We start from the raw sequence: 16,850 nt of genomic DNA, 5'->3' as shown, positions 1-16,850 counted from the left end.
CTAAGTGCTGAAACAGTTTGATGAATGAAAACGAGAACAATGATTGTAATTAAAAATCTTTTTTTATTTATTTTTTTATTTAGACAAAATAATTAAGTAGTATAAGAACAAAAAACTTGATTTAGCTTAAACAAGCAAGCAGAAAGTCGACGTGTCGCGTCTTGAGGCTTTCTGAAGATCTCGAGTGAGGCAAAACTCTGACGTCTGTTTTACGTCCTCACATCTGTCGAGCCGGTCCATTTCTTTTATTATTAATGACACAAACATGTAACATGAATAAAACCACAAACTCAAGACGTAGCAAACTTTAAATGTACAGAAAATCACTTTCCTACCTATGGCATTTAATAAAATTAATAGGCGAAAGAAAAACAAACAGCTTCCCGGGATTCATTTTCTTTTTGTAGAACTGGATTGTCCCGGTTTCTGCGTTTGGCGGCCTTAAATAAAAAATACCACTTTTCACCTGACTTTGAGCTGGCCTCTTAATGGTCTGGCCGCTTGCACGAGTCAAGAGTCTTATCAGTGCCACTGGCAGTCAGCACTGGGTGATAACTCATTTCCAGACGGAGCCCGAGGTATCCGAGGTGCGCAGGAGCAAACTGCGGCACAGCAGCCCAGGAATTCAAACAAGTCCCGAACCAGAGAGAGCGAGCTTTGTTCACGAAGCCAGAGCGACCGGTGACGAAGACGTTGCTTTTCTGACAACCTTCAAATAAAAAGCTAACAATAAATCTAAACCTTATCTGAGCATTAACCTAAACAGACACCATTTTAAAAAAAAGACGTTCTCTCACCTTGGCCAAAAGGTGAGAGAGAACGTGATGAAAACCCCTGAGGACTGAAAACATTTCATGAATGCCAAGTTTAAAGTGAGTGGGAAGGCATTGAGGAACAGCTTATTGCTTTTATGAAAGTGAAGCGGGGGAATCTGAAAAGTAAATGCGTTTGTGGCGTTCTCCATTGGTCGGGATCAAAAGTGAGAGTGCGTCTGTGCACACCCGCCTGTACGTACAGCGCATTGTTCAGGGGACGACCGTGTAGGGCTGGTAGGGCAGTATCTTTTGTCGTTCGTTGATTGCATAAATCCAGGCCGGTTTGACAAAGTTCAGATTGCCGTTCTCCACCAGCGCCTGTGAGGGAAGTGAGAGAGAGAGGACCAGAGAGATCATGAGGTTAATGTGTTGCTTTTCAAGTGCACCGACAAGAAGAGGCATGAAGCCTTTGGGAAACTGAAAGCTCAGATTGTATTAATCAAACTGCTAATTCAGGTGGATAACAAACCAATTCTCACCCACAATTTCAAACATATAAAAAAGCTACTGGGTTCCAACTGAGTGCTTACTGCTTCAAGACAAATTGCAAGGTGAGTTTTTTCCCCACTTTGTATTACTGAGCATTATATTTCCTGGAGCAGAAAACTAACGCATGCATGCAAACGCATTCAGGTCCACATCCACAGAAACCTTCAATGTTAAGGTCGTGTTAGACATCATTGTTACGCAGAAAGAAGAAACTCAACTGACGTCTTCAAAGGAGTCGTGCCACCCTTCACTGGTCACCACAAACTGCACCGTCTCCGTCATGTAGTCCTCGATCAGTCTGGAGCAAAGACAGTATCGGTGCTTTCAGACAAACATTTAACTGCAGTGAGAGGTCTCAGGACCAGTTAATGCTTTAATGTACGAGTATCGGGCTTCTAGTACTTTCTCACCCGTTAAAGGCGACGATGTACCGCAGCAGCAGGCGCCTCTCGTTGTTGGGGAATTTACCGTAGAGGAAAAAGTGCTTCCCGCTCAAGAAGTCTGGAAGGAATGGGAAAAGAAAGGAGCAGAAGAGGGCGACTGATGACTACACAGAATGTAGGAGTAATTACAGGTGCGCTTTGATAAAAAGGGGGAGAAAGCAGAAAAACTGAACACACACTGTGAGGATTGTGTGTGGAGGCCCTGAAAAGCCGAAAGCCAACCAATTACTTTCTGTCAAGGTTTTCAACGGCCGACGAGTGAAGGAGGACATCTGTTCCTGTGACAGACACAAGAGGCAGAACAAAGGGGGGACGGACCTGGTAGCTCAGGGATAGGGTGGTCCACTTCAGCCTCAGCGTCTGTGTTTTCATCTGTCGACCCCCCGTATGGATCCTCCTGCTTCACCGTCTTCCCTTCTGCTGCTGCTGCTGCTTTCTTCTGTCTGCGCTCCGTCTCCACCCTGTAACAGGAGCAGGAAAAGAACATGTTATATATCCTTCATGCGATATGATTACAAGTGTGCCTCTCAAAAGGAGGAACCTAGCTGCTTCTCGCTTTTTCTTCTTCTTCTTCTTCTAATGTTGGTCACAGCGACGTTGGCAAGTCAATACAGTGTCTCATTCACACATTGACAATAGCGGAGTAGGCAAGCAAGGTGCTCGGCAGGGAGCCACTCGGGGTTCAGCACCCTACGAGATGCAGACAGGAGGTCGACCAGCCGACCTGGTGATTAAAGGACGACCTGCTCCGTCTCCATTTTAGTACGAATTCATGCGTCATTTATTTTGCTAGTCAAGCAACAAGAGAGCTGAGATTAAAGTGAAAGTCCTCTGATCAAACAGGATTAATTATAATCCTTATTTGTTTTGGTTACCTCTGCAACTCGTCCTCCGTGTCCACGGCAGAGTCATCATCACGGCCTCCTGTGAAATAAAATATAAGTGTTGATTGTCAATATGGAAAAAAATATTAAACTAAAAAGCAGACTAGCTGGCGATGCCAGAAAAAGCCTTTCCAAAAAAAAGTTTTGTCTGAGCTAAATTTCATATATTTGTAGTTTACAATATCAGTTTGCAGACAACTCGAGGTTGTTGCTCTACCCTCGTATTTTAAAGTACCATCACTAAAACTAATTAACTATGATAATCAATTGTCAAAGGATTGAGTGTGCTTGATCTATTTCTTTGTGATTTAGAGATATAGCTCAATGTTGCCATCATATTTTCTCCAAAAGCCAACAAAATGATATCTGCAGTATGCCGAGAAGGAGGAAAATGCTCGATGAGTCCACCTTGCTATGACACACACTTATTAGCAGTTCAAAAGACACAACCTTGTTGGCGACGCTTTCCTTCACCACACAATCTTGTGCTGTTAAGGTGGGGAAAAGACAAGCCGGTCCAATTCAAATGCTGTCTCCCAGTTATGTGTTCGGGCCGCTCCGTGTTTGTTGTGTCACCTCACTGATGCACACCGGCACTCTACTTCTGGCTTCGCATTAACATAGAAATGAGAATCATGCACAAGTCCCTTCTTGGTGATTGCGTCTCGCCTCCATTCCTGCTTCCCCTTCAGACAGCTTCTACAGTATGTATGTCGTTCTCGTCCTTTTCCCGGTGCCTTGGTAAACTCATCCATTTCCAAGTGCTTCATAAAAGGTGTTCCCTTTTTTGTCTAATGCCGAGGCCCGGACATTTCCCCCTTACTCCTCTCAATTCATTCAGTCCTCTTCAGCTCCAGTGCTACTCTCTGTCTGCCTCCTTAGCCAGAGTGAAACACTTTATGTGAGTCACAGCCACTTGCAGTTCAGCTCTTGGATCTTTATATATCTATAAAAACACATTTCTGCTTTATCGGGTTGTGGCTTCGAACCCTTGTGGTTGTCGTTTCCTCCTCTGTGGCAGAGAATTGGTGTTTTTTTCAATATTTTCAATGCAGTGTCAATTCGTAAATGAACTAAATTATAAGAGGAAAAAAATAATAATAATTCCATGCAAACAAAATCGGAATTAGTCAAACAAAAAGAGGAACTTTAGAGCGTTTTTGTTTCAAAGTCTCTGTTTTCTGATCTGCTACAGAAGTGAAGTGGTTAGTTAACTGTAACAAAATAGTCCTCTTGTGTTATTGTGTGACAAAAATCTGTGGCTCAAAGTAACAATTAAAAACAAATAATAATTATAAAAGACTAATAGGCTACAGCCATTGTCTGGAAAACACTAATTTGTCTATATAGAAATGTACATTTTACAGAATAGTTATGTATGAATTCTCAATGTGATGCACTGCTGCCACTTTTGTGCCTCTTTTTGAGCTGGTCTACATTTGTTTGCACAGACTGCAACTATAGTTACTAGTTAATACCGTCTTCTATCTGACATTTACACGCTTCCTTTACGTTCAACATCCCCTTTAAGTGGGATCAAAAATGAATCAAAGGAAACAAGTCGGTTCGAAAGTTTAAAATTTTGTGAACTTTTTTTGTTTTTCGTTTGTTCCTTTTTTCTCAAACTTCATTTTTTCCTTTTCTCTATTTCCCCTTTACAATAGACCTTCTTCTCCCATCATCACATCCATCTGTCCACCTGCTGAGATCAACTTTAGCTACAAGACAATTGAAACACACAATGAGAGTCTTTGTAAGACTAACTAACAAACGTGCTTTCTTTTTTTATCCCAACAGTTTCTGTAATACACAAAGAAATGGAAGAGAAGTGTGGAGTTATTTAAATAGTATTGCATTTCAAATTCACAGTGGAAATTTCAATTAAAGTACTTTGACTCAAACCTGGTTCTTCCTCATCAGTGGAGCCGGCATACTCATCATCTTCCTTCCTCTTCTCTGGTGTCTTTTTGGGAGTCGCTTGTCTCTGCGGCTTCTGCGCACTCTGCAAGAACACCACAGACTGATGGTTATAAACTGGAAAACAAAGATTCCTCATTAAATCATTTCGTACTAGCTCACTTAAAGGACAAATCCACCTTTGTGTTCATTTCCTCCTCTTCACTCTGGTCGTCCACTTCCATTTCGCTCTCCGAGCTCGACTCCCCTCCATCCATCAAATAGCTGAAGGAAGACAAAAAACGGGTGAGAAAAATGTGTCGGGATGATTAACGGCCGGAGGCGAAAGAACCGGCTCCATACCATACGTCTTGCTGCCTATTAGCTTGGCAATGTCTCAAACGCCGGTGAATAAGGAAATAAGCAAGGTTTAGAGTGAAGGTAATGCCTGTCACCCAACAATCAATGTCCTAATGTATAAAACATTAACAATGTCTGTATAACAAACAATCTGAAGTTTCCCTACAGGGAGACAAGTCTAATCTACTGCAGGTAGATGTTTCTACCAGATCTTTCTTTTTAGAAGCATTGACAAGTTATCTTCTGGGCAAAAACAACCAAACAAATATCTCTTGGTAGGAAATCAAGACTATATATATATATATATATATATATATATATATATATATATATATATATATATACACCCATGGCAGAACCTTCTATGAAAATGTATTCAAATTGGAAAATACAAACGAACAGAAACCACAGTGCAAACATGGACCTCCTTTACAGACAAATAAGATCAATTAAAAACCTACAAATCCACAAAAGTACTTTCTATTAGCAGACAGATCATGAAGGCACCTGCAATGATCTTTGCAAAGGTTATGAGCAAAGGAAAGCCAAATGTTCTAAATGTGAGAGAGGGGGTTCAATGAGGATGTGACATTTCTAGGAACCCCTCTACATCTATTTCCTCGAGCTACGATGAAATCACCAGTACATTATCAGCTTTAAAGTGTGATGAGCAGAGAGTCGAAATACCACCGGTAAAGTGTAATTATTTCCGCTCTCTCAAGGGAGACATTTTACTGACCTATGCTTACTTGCTTCATAAAACTTGGTGCCCAGGAAATTGGAAAAAGAAAAAAGGCCACTGAGGGCGACGGGAGTAATGCAGAATCTGTTGCTCATGGCAATAAGTGTTGTTACCTCAAAAGCTCTCGCTCACTCAGCATTGTTGACGGGGAACGGGAGACGTGTTGTTTTGTTCCAGAGGGTGAAAAACAAGTTATACGAGAGCTGAGACTTGTGGTTGTGAAATACATTAAAAGAACAGACGCTCTGTTTCCTACAGACCCTGAGAGGCTGAAATGCATTTAATCTGGAGCCCAAACAATTACTTAAACAATGGATTATCAGCAATACAATTAGCTACATTGTTGCTGATTCACTTTCAATCTTTTTTGGTTTTCTTAAAGCCAGCAAAGAGTGAGCTCGCTTTGAAAGTATCCGACCGAAAAACCAAGTCCAGGGTTGACAACTCTTTTCGATGAAAGGAGCTCACAGCGTGAGATCCAAAAATGTGCTTGAGGAAGACGAGCAGGTCGGTGGATTAGCCGTTTAATCATCAGATGATTTACAGTCATTAATACAGTCCTGCTTCAACCACAGAAACTGCGGTTTTCTATCAACTTAATTTTTATTTTATTGATGTTGGGAAAACTATTTTCTGGCAATTTATGTGCAAAACAACCAAGAAAATCATATATATATATATATATATATATATATATATATATATATATATATATATATATATATATATATATATTATCAAATCGATAATGAAAAGAATCGGTAGTTGCAGCCCTCCACGTTGACTCTGTACAATTAAGGATGCATGAATGTTTTTAACGTTTGGGTTTAACGTTGTGTATCACAGAGTGATTCCGCTGATAATTTGGCTCCAACATGCAAACTATTTTCCAATTCATCTTCGGGATGTTGCAACAGATCCTGAGTTTTAATGAGAAGTGTTTCTAATTATTCAGCTCTATTGTGATGGGATGTGGTCGAGCTGCTTGAGTGTTTTCTGCTTGAACCCTTCTGTCCACCTCCGGATCGTCACTGATCCGATAGTAACTATGGAGAATGCATTTCTGGTCTCGCGGTTCCTTTGAATATGCATTCACTGCACGGCAGGAGCTGAAGCGGTGCGTTTGCCCCCAGACGCTCAGCGAGGTAGTGCTCGCTGATGGAGCAACAGTTTGAGAGTGTGCGTATTTGTTTGAGCACTTGTCATCATCAAAGTAAGTGGTCCCTTTAATTACCCATAGCAGATGCAGCTTTTAAATAAAGGACACATCATCAAAGCTGCGCACTCCGCGCGCCACACAATAGCGGTGCTGGGCAGGGGAATGGATTATTCTGGCAGTGGAGGGTGGGGTGCGGGAGGAGGGGGGTCTTCAACACGAGCGAGAGGCAGATTGATGACACTTCTCATTTCAATGCACTTCTTGGAGAACCTTAAAAGTAATGATCAGACGTCACAAAACCACAGCATTGTGTGCCATCGCCATTCAGCAGGGTTCCTTAATTAAAGCGTCCTCCATCACTCGCTCACACTCTGTGTGGCTCATGTGCACTCTCTGGTGCTCTTTGTGGCTGCAACCTGACACATTATTTTCATAATTGAGTCATCTGATAACTACTTATTTAATTTTCCCTTATCTATTATCTAAAAAACACAATGGCCTGAACTTCTGAATAGAATGGGGGAGGGTGTGGGAGAGAGGGGAGAGGGGGGGGATGCAGTGGGGACAAATTAAAATTACTTGTTCCAAGAGTCCACAACCTAAACATATGCAATAAATCATCATGTGAGACAAATAAAAGCAGCACATCCTCACATTGGAGAAGCTGGAATCAGTAATTGTTGGATATCTTTGCTCAGAAAATTTAAGATGAATCGATTGTCAAAATAGTTGCCAAATAATTCCCTGTTGATCGACCAATCCGGCTCTTCTCAACCACTGGTGGGCCTCAAAGCGGCATACAAATTTAAAAAAAACATTGTTATATTATTATTATTTTGTTTTTAAAGCGTCATTTCAATGAGCAGTTGAGTGAAAATGCGCGCCAATCACAACAAATCATCAGATAGAAACAAACATGGTTTGCCACCATTTTTCAGCTGGAAACTATTGCTGCAAAGTGATAAGGTATATTGGTGAGATTAGCACCACCCATATTAATCCCCTTTCTGATACTCTACATCCACTTTATTCTTAAAATGTCAATTTTCCAAGCCAGAGCCATCCAGCTAGTCCCGTCAAAGTCAAATCTTTTTTTTTATAGATTTTTTTTGTTTCGGAAACGCACAGAACAAAAAAGGCTCTTTGGAATTTGATAGGATTTACATAATCGCCTGATCGCAAATATTTGAGCTGACCATGATTATTTTGCATAATCTTTAGATCCCACAGTGGAGGCGATATGAAGCCAATGTTACAAAGTTGGCAGCAAGCGGGAAGTGATTTGTGTGCGAATCCGTCAAACGGGTAAATAAAGTGGCGTTCTGAGCACAAGATTCCAGCATCAGTAAAAAACCTGGAAACAAAGACCTGCTGGACGAGTTTGACCGTTTCAGCTTATACGAGCCTCAATTTGTTGCTTTCCTGACAGAGAGGTGGCGGTGACGGGTCTCCTGATTTATAGCTTCACAGAGTGTCTCCACCACTCGGGAGCAGCAGTGCGTTTGACATCTCCGGGGAAAGTTATGCTGGAGTTGGTGTTTTCATGCAGCTTTTCTAATTAGATAATTCACATAAATATGTTTGGATGGTGTTATACCAGCGTAGGTCATTTGAGAATACGGCTCTGTAGCCTAGCGAGTGTGTGTGGCTGAACGAGGGAGAGAGAGAGCGAGAGAGAGAACATGTACAAGTTTGAGTTAGTCTCTGACTCGATGCCGCATGTCCTCAAGTAATTAACGGCCTTAAACCACGTTTGCTTTGGACGACCTACACAAGGTTTTACAAAGTGTGTCATCCAAAATGATTTAAAGTAGCTGCATGTGCAGCATCAGCTTGTCTGCTGCATTGTCTCTGCATCTATGGGCCTTCAGTGCGAGCGCATATGAGCGTTTCCTTTAAACCTCCCAGTCGCTTGTTCTCCGGCTCATTCATTCACTCTGGATTCGGCTATTAGTGCATTAACAACTTTTAGAACCTAATAACTTCAATAGGGGCTTTTCAAACACTGGCTCCGAAGTCTCTCGCTGGAGGCTTGTTGTGCAGCAGAGCGAGATTTGCCAACAAATTAATTTTGATGAGCAGCCATGTAAATTAAAAAAAAAAAAAGTTCTAGCTGCAAATTCACACAACAGCACTTGTGCAGCATTAAAGTAAACAGAAATATACAATTAAATAGTGAATCTCAGGCGTTAGTTTGACATTTAAAACGTCAAATAATATTTAACGATGGGGACATCCCTTCTGCACACCTCACTACTAATCCTGCTCTAATTACAAATATGGGCAGAGCTGAAGCCCATCAGGGAGGTGTGCAGCGAGTTTCATCTTTGTCAGTCACATGAAATGCACGCTCTCTCCTAACAAACCACACAACTCCTGCAAGTCCCTTTGCAGGGACAGTTGACAAACATTTGATGGTTTCATGTTTCCTGAAACGTGAATAGTTGCTGCTTTTTCTTTGTCACGACATAATAGTATATTTAAAAATGTCGTGCCAATTTCTTAGATGTGTCCTGAGATTGTAAAGACCGAACCAATACTCTAGGAAATAGATGGCACGCTATTTTGTAAAATAGGAAATAGGCAGACTGCTCAATGATGACAATACTCCTTAGTTTCAGCCCCAATGTTGCAAATCTAAATTACGCTGCTGAAGAAAGCGGGAGCAGTGTGGTGTACTCCCCTTGGTCCCATAAAAAGGATGGTGGTCACAGAATATAGCATTTCCTTGTTACCATCAATGTGTTTCACTGTGATATGCAGTAAACGGGTATACTGTCAGCTCTCTCAAAGACGTTCAAAAGTGGCTGAGGGACAATATAAAGGGCTGAGCGTAGGACTTTTGTATTTGGGCGGACACTTTGCCAGCATTACAATATCTACCACAACACTACAGTAGTTGTGAAAAAATCTCATCATTAATTTAAACGCAACAGAAGCTTGAGACATTGAGAGTAATGCCTTCAGTAAACCCACAGCGTGGGAGCCCGGCTGCAAATGTATTCGTCCTCCAGCCGGACTCAATCAGTCCAGAAGCAACAAGTACGAAGGAACATGAAGCAAAGTTTCAAGCGGCGTAACACGAGAACCAAACTGCTCCAACTAATTTGGACCTTCCGCTACCCAAGCTAAGTATTCTGGTCTACATTATTCAGTGCAAACTCATGAGGGGCAATGACAGAAGATGGTGCAAAAGCTCCCCGTGTAATGAGGCCGGTAATTAGTGAGCTGCCGGAGCTGGCTGGGTTGAATTTGTGATCACAGCAGGGCATCAGCTGCTCAAGGTTACAATGTTCTCTGTGGCAAGTGAGCATCACTGCTGTGTGTGTGTGTGTGTGTGTGTGTGTGTGTGTGTGTGTGCGGAGGGACGGGGTACGGGTATTTTTGGACGCTTCAATCACCGTGAGTGCTGTGCACAGATTGTAGCATGTAGCCGCACAGACGTGGCTTAGCTACAAGAAACAGAATCCCATCCAGCTGTTCCAGCGGCCGAGCCGGAGCGGCGGCCTTCTCCATACAGGCTACATCGCAGTTTCTCTTATTTCTGCGATCGCTATGAAATCTTCTGTTTTAAGTAGTTTGTTTGTGTTCTTGGCCCGCTTACCGTTTGTAGGGGAGCTTCTGTTTCCTCTTGTGGCAGTCCATTACCCAATCCTTCCGTACGATGATGCCCCCTGCTGATTTCACCTGGCTGTACTTGGGGGTGTTGGCGAAGGCACAGCTGCAGATTAGTGGTCCAAAACAGACACACAAAGACACACAGAGACACACACACGGTTACATCACTGGAGAGAATCTAACAAGGGCAATAGTCGCTCTGACAGCAGAGATCAAGATGCAATCAAACTGAATTACTGAGTGCTAATGGGGCCGTTACTCAATCAAGCAATCTGTTTTAATGATAAATAATCAACTGCAGATAAAAGTCTCATGAAAAAAACATCTCTGGAACAATTAAGAGGCCATCATTAAAACAAATGTTTTATTAAGCAATATAAATACATTATTTTGTCATAAGCCACGTGCCATAATATTTAAATCTATATTGACTGCAATGAAATAAGCAGTTATGCTTTGATGATATTCTCCAAAGAAACATGTTAAAGATCTGTTTCACCGACTGTGATAAAGTATTCATCCTTTTCATTATGTTTTGATCTCATCGTCTGCCAACATCATGCAGTTTCACCGTGTACACAGTTGCATTTTATGTCTGGTATTTCTCTTTATGGAAGCATAATTCTGAGCTGTCCTTGACAGCAGAGGACTTAGTTTATAGTGCTGCTTGCGGCAACAACATTTTGATGTGGTGGCAATATTAAAATCCAATTTGGTGACGTGTTTTTCTGTGAAAACTGGCAAAGACGGTCACGTACACTAAACAACACTATCATTAAAACTAAATGAACACAAACCAGTCGGACTCCAGTGTTGGCATTGCTTTACTACTGCAGGTAATTAAAACAAGCTACACGTTGCCTTTAAAATATTCGTAACCATAACAAAAAGACGCTCGGTGGATTCTCCGTATCACCGCTGTGATGCAATACATCACAATAAGCTGTGGAATAAGTCTGGAAGTAAGAATTAATTAAGGTTCATAAATGTTGAAGCAAAGGCATCTCAAGCATACACTTTCCACACGCCTGCTTCATACTTACATGAGGTGTGTGGCGTCGGGTGTCCAGTCGGGTCGATATTTAGCGCCCATGTCCAGAGCCTTTTCCCTCAGCTCCCCTCTGAAGGGGTTCTGGAAGCCGCTGAGGACAAACACGACTCCGTCCATCAGCCGTTTGAATGGGACCTGCTGCCCGCTGGCTTTCTGTTGTTTGGGCTCGGGTTTGGACTGGCTCTCCCGCTTCTTGTCGGCAGACTTCTGTAATGGGGAAGCTGGAGAGACGATATGCAGAGTCAGATAAGGTAAAAAGAAAAGAAAAGCTCTTTGTGTTAAGAGTCAGACGCGGATGTAAGTGTGTTACCTTTGGCGGTGCTGGAGCTTGGCGTGCCTGCAGGACTCGGCTTGTGTTTGGGGGTCGAAGCCTTGCCCTCTGGCGAGCCTGCGGGGCTGGTTTTCTTCGAGGGTGGAGGGCCGGAGGCAGACTGACGCTCTTTGCTGAAGTCAAATTTTCTTTTTGCTGGTGTCTATGGGATAAAAGAAAATGTATGCAATCACTAAGGAATCGGTACCTTTTTAGAATGAAAAAATGAAAGTGCATCTGTGTGTCTAAGAAAAGGTTCAGATACTGTCGGACGGTAAGTAGAATAACATAGACTGCCACCAACTTCCATTTCATTTAATACCAGAACTAGGTCATCCAACAAAAGTGCATAAAACTGATGTGCTAAGCAAAGAGCCACGGTTGAGCCGTCTGACAAAAACTGTCCCTTCAGTATGAAAAAAACAAGGATTCAGCAGATTTTAAAATAATTAGCTTTTAGGACAAAAGGTTGAGAATCAATTACAATAGGAAATTGGAAACAGAACTGCAGTTACTGGAATATCGTTTTATGCTACTTTTTGATGCATTTGTGCAGCTCTAAATCTTTCTGTGTCAACATCAAAGTGATATAAAAATGATATTGACTTTTTTTGTTCAGTATGGGCTCAGGCAGATATATTGATTAATTTTAATATGAACCAAACAAAGCAATATTTCAAAGGTGTTTTTCTTTTCCAAAGTTGATGAAAGCTGCAACTGTTGCACACAAAAAAAATAATTCAATAAATTGTATTTAACAAAAAAGAAAATGTTTTAACAGAGTGTTTAAAACAAAGCAATGAGCAAAAGAAAAAAAAAAATCAAGAAACTTGTTATTCTTCATACTGAAATATATAAATAAATGTTTCATATATTTGTTTTCTTTTTTAAATTCAAGTCAAGTTTTTACACTATACTTTCCCAAACATGATATGGTTGTTAAAATTCCCTAAAACTGTCAGATCCCATCCTACAACCAGATGTATTGCTTCTGCGTGTTATTCTTCTCTATGCACCTTTCCTGTTGTCTGCTCCTAATGAGGCAAAATCTGGCTTTCCTCCAAAAAACGGTGCTGATGTTTAGTACCTGTGGGGAGGCGGAGCTGGAGGAGGAAGCTTGGGCTGACGAGTGGGAGCCGCCACCAGCCTGCAGGGCAGCAGCAGCGTAACTCAACCTCTCACTCTGAGGAGATGCTGAAGACGGAAAAGTGCAGAGTGCTGGTGAGGGAACAAAGTAGCTTGATAATAAAAAATGTCTTTGAAAAATCCCTTCTTGGGATTTTTTCTAATTAGGCTTTATTTAAATAGCTTTAAATAAAGCCTAATTAGTGCTCTCTTGGCACTTTTTTTAATTTGTCACCGTGATTAGCACCTTTAATACTATACAACATGACGTGGTTGTTAAAACTCCCTAAAACTGTCAAATCCCATACAACCAGCTTAATTTCCTCTGCTTGTTCTTCTTCTCCACAAGGACATGAAGGCTTTTAATTGGGCTTCAGCGGCTGCTAAGTTTAAATGAATGGATCTACCTTTGAGTGGGGTACTTGACTTTGTTGCATTGTCCCGACTGAAGAAGAGACTGCCAGGTTGAAGACTAGGACTCTCTGAAGGAGACTCCTCTTTCACTCTGAACTGTCCCAACTTTGTCAGTTTCTGGCAGGAGAGAAGAATGAGAAAATTAAAACCAAACGAGAAGGCGGAGGGAGTAATAATGCAACACACGCTGTGGTGAGAAGGTGTGCCTTGTTTTAGCTCTGGAAATATACATATTATATATGTCCAGGTCAAAGTAAAAGCAGTGCATCGCTAATCTTACAGCAACATGCTTACAAAAAAAAGCAAAAAATGTTTTGAGAACAAGACTTTGCATGACTTACCGGGGAGGATGTTGGAGGAGGGTCATTTTTATCAGGTGGCGAATGAAACTTAACAAAGGCCAGTCCGTATGCTATGTTCTGCAAAGTACACGGACAAATTCATTTTAGATTTAATCTCACAAGTCACAATGAATAAATTCTCATCAGCAGAACCGACGCTAGAACTCGGCAATATGGTCAAATGCTATAAATTAAATAAATGTATTACTTTATTATAATTTTTTTATAATACACAAAAGTACAATAAAAGTGCTGTGATAATATTAGAAAATGGTTACATTTTTGGATTCTGTTAATTCAAAGTTGATAGGATTTGTCAGTTTGCACTGTGTTTTGATTCACACAGTTGGGCGCTTACCTTGCTGTATGGCTGGCTGCAGACAATTTTCACTCTGTCCCACTTTTCCTGTGCCGAGCTCTTCTGCAGCTGATGGGGCCCAAAGAAACGCACCCGGTTCATGTTGGTGCCGTTACGGCTCTCCGTGGGGGACATAAAGGACGACGTGACCAGGAGAACCTAGGAAAGATTATTATCAGAGTATAAAAGGAATAAAACACAGCAGCAGAGTAATTACAATAATTAGGAGATATATGTTGTACTTGGTTTGGTTTGCAAGAATACCTCATAGTCCTGGTCTCTGACAGCTGAAGAATTCCCCACAAGCACCTCGATGAAAGCCGACCCTTCATTTCCAATATCAATACTGTGCACCTGCTCCTCCTTCTCCAACTGAGAGACGAGTAAAACACAAGTCAACAAAACTTACGATAGAAACAAAGACAAAAGAGCTCCGAGAATAGCTGAAAGAGGTTAAAGTAACCAATCCCTATGTTGTTGTAATATGATTATGCCAAAGACATACATTCACACATATGTGGGAATAGAACAACTGCTCCTCTGTAATGTGGATCTCCTCAAAATAATGCCAAAGTGCCTTTAACATAGTTTGTCCAATTGTATAACTTATACACTTACAGCAACAGGCAAGAGGTGAAAAGAGACAAAGATAATAATAATAAAACATTTTATTTGTATTGCACTTTATATTTTAGCAATCTCAAAGTGCTACTGAGCAGAATAAAACAAGAACATTTGTAAGATATATTTAAAAGCAGAGCCTGTAAAAGATATTTTAGCAGTACGCTTTCTTAAAAAGGTGAGTTTTCAGGTCACGTTTAAAAGCCTCTGCAGTCTGTGGGGCCCTCAGATGGTTTGGGAGGGTATTCCACAGCCTCGGAGCTGCAGAGGAAAAGGCCCGATCGCCCATAGTGCGGAGCTTGGTTCTGGGGACTTGGAGGGTGTTTTTGGTTGCAGAACGGAGGGTGAATGAGGAGGTCTGGAGCGTGAGTAGTTCTTTTAGGTATTGGGGGGCATGTCCATGAATGCACTGATGCGTGAGGAGGGAGAGCTTATATTGAATTCTATGCGTGATGGGGAGCCAGTGTAATGATTTCAGAACAGGGGTGACGTGATCGTATTTGCGGACTCTTAGCAGTATCCTGGCAGCGCTGTTTTGGATATGTTGCAGTCTCTGGATGTACCTGGTAGACTTTCCGACAAGGAGAGCATTGTAGTAATCCAGTCTGGACGAGACAAAGGCGTGTACAAGTTTCTCTGCATCTGTCAGGGTGAGTGTTGGACGGAGTTTGGCGATGTTCCTGAGATGATGGAAAGCTGTTTTGCAGAGGTGTTTGATGTGGGTGTCAAAAGTGAGTTTGGGGTCCATTTTAACACCAAGGTTGGTGACAGATGAGGGGAGAGGGACATTTTGACCAGAGAAGGTGATACAGGTGACAGTGGAAGAGCGGAGCTGATGTGGTGTGCCAACTAGGATGGCTTCTGTTTTTGAACTGTTTAGTTGAAGAAAGTTGAGTTTCATCCACGTCTCTATGTCCTCCAGGCAGGTGGCATAATAGTATAATATGTTGTTGCCTTTTCTTCCAGAATCAGTTAAAAGCTTTGCAGTAGCAGCATTTTGAATTAACTGTTAATTTACTTGCATCTCATCCCAAAACATTAAAGACAACTGCCACCGTTGCGAAGGTATTATGTGGTCAAAAAAGGACTCATAGCAAAATGTGCATGCAAGTTGGAGAAGGTATTAACATTAAGACAAAGCAGATGCAGGGATTCTCAAAAGGACACAAATATGTCAACAAAGGAGAAGTGGGAGTGGAAGTCAACATGTCTGCATTGATGACCACATACTTGTATAGAATCATTTTCTTTAGTGGAGCAACAGCAGGAGGGAAACGGGCAATAGGAGGCATTGCCAGTTCTGTGAAAACCCAGTAATGTAGATTTGAGCACAAGTGTTTAATTTGGATTGAAAAAAAAACATACCTGCAGAATGACCGAGATCTGCTTCTCCCCGGCTCGTGCTGCTTTCCATTTCCTGTAGGTGTCGGAGCTCAGCAGGTTGTCTGCTTTGTGGGTCTGTTTGGCATCAAGACAACAAGTGAGTGGAAGGAAGGAAGGCTCCTATTTGGCTAAATATAAATACACAGCTGAAAAACGTGCTATCAGAACACACAGAGGAGACCATGTTTGTACAAATGCAATGCAAGTGAGAAGTGAACTTACGGTGTCCTCGGTGCTGCAAGACACGACGTGTTTGAGTTGGATTTCTGGCATGTTATTGATGGTTCTGAACAGGTTGCAGATTAATTAGCCAGCTGAAGGAAAACAAAGCAATCGGGCGCTTGTTTTTACGACGAAGCGATATCGTAATTAACTAATCAAACATAACACACATAAAGTGGTCTTTCAATGGCTGTAAATTCAGCCTCGACAACTGAAGTTAATTCACTTTGCTGCTGATCTCCCGTCGGCTACCGTGAAAGCATGCTAGCAAACAATAGGCAGTGAACTTTTACTGCTTCGCGTGGTGATTTTAAAACACCTCAGGGGCGTTTACGCACGAGCCTATGAACTTCTTATGTGTATAAAATAATAGCCGCTTACTTTGGCTTTACAGTAAACACGACAATATTTACATTAACGGTTTTAATGTTAAGATAAATGTACATGAAGGCGAACTCATATTCCCACCAAAAGCCTGTGTTTCGCAATGACGCAACTTCCTCTTTCCAGCCAATGAGAGAGCTTTGTTTTCTTCTTCTGCAGTTCAATAGCAGCATCGTCGCAGTTCTATCGCCACCAACTGCTCAGAATGTGTACGAGAACGAGAATGAGACAAATG

The 16,850-nt window shown here is 41.7% G+C and overlaps 1 protein-coding gene across 2 annotated transcripts; it reads right to left on the bottom strand.

The window, feature by feature from the left end:
- Positions 1 to 43: 43 nt before the first annotated feature.
- On the bottom strand, positions 44 to 16,711 carry xrcc1 (X-ray repair complementing defective repair in Chinese hamster cells 1). 2 transcript variants are annotated; one of them, XM_068570758.1, is made up of 18 exons: positions 16,700 to 16,711; positions 16,232 to 16,323; positions 15,992 to 16,084; positions 14,270 to 14,377; positions 14,006 to 14,164; positions 13,648 to 13,725; positions 13,300 to 13,423; positions 12,855 to 12,961; positions 11,768 to 11,930; positions 11,450 to 11,678; positions 10,393 to 10,509; positions 4,728 to 4,812; positions 4,534 to 4,633; positions 2,623 to 2,671; positions 2,066 to 2,208; positions 1,715 to 1,805; positions 1,527 to 1,602; positions 44 to 1,133 (listed from the first exon to the last, which is right to left on the bottom strand). In XM_068570758.1, the coding sequence occupies exons 2-18, from the start codon at positions 16,280 to 16,282 to the stop codon at positions 1,026 to 1,028; spliced, it is 1,881 nt and encodes a 626-aa protein (XP_068426859.1). In that variant the 5' UTR covers positions 16,283 to 16,323; positions 16,700 to 16,711; the 3' UTR covers positions 44 to 1,025. The 2 variants fall into 2 exon arrangements, with proteins under 2 accessions (XP_068426859.1, XP_068426858.1); XM_068570757.1 differs by lacking the exon at positions 16,700 to 16,711 and having other exon boundaries at positions 16,232 to 16,693.
- Between the last annotated feature and the right edge of the window lie 139 nt (positions 16,712 to 16,850).

Source organism: Clinocottus analis, unplaced genomic scaffold, assembly GCF_023055335.1.
Source record: "Clinocottus analis isolate CAN_PGR_092001 unplaced genomic scaffold, fCliAna1.0.p SCAF_9, whole genome shotgun sequence".
NCBI classification, from domain to species: Eukaryota; Metazoa; Chordata; class Actinopteri; order Perciformes; family Cottidae; genus Clinocottus; species Clinocottus analis.
This window is presented reverse-complemented; position numbering and strand designations above follow the sequence as displayed.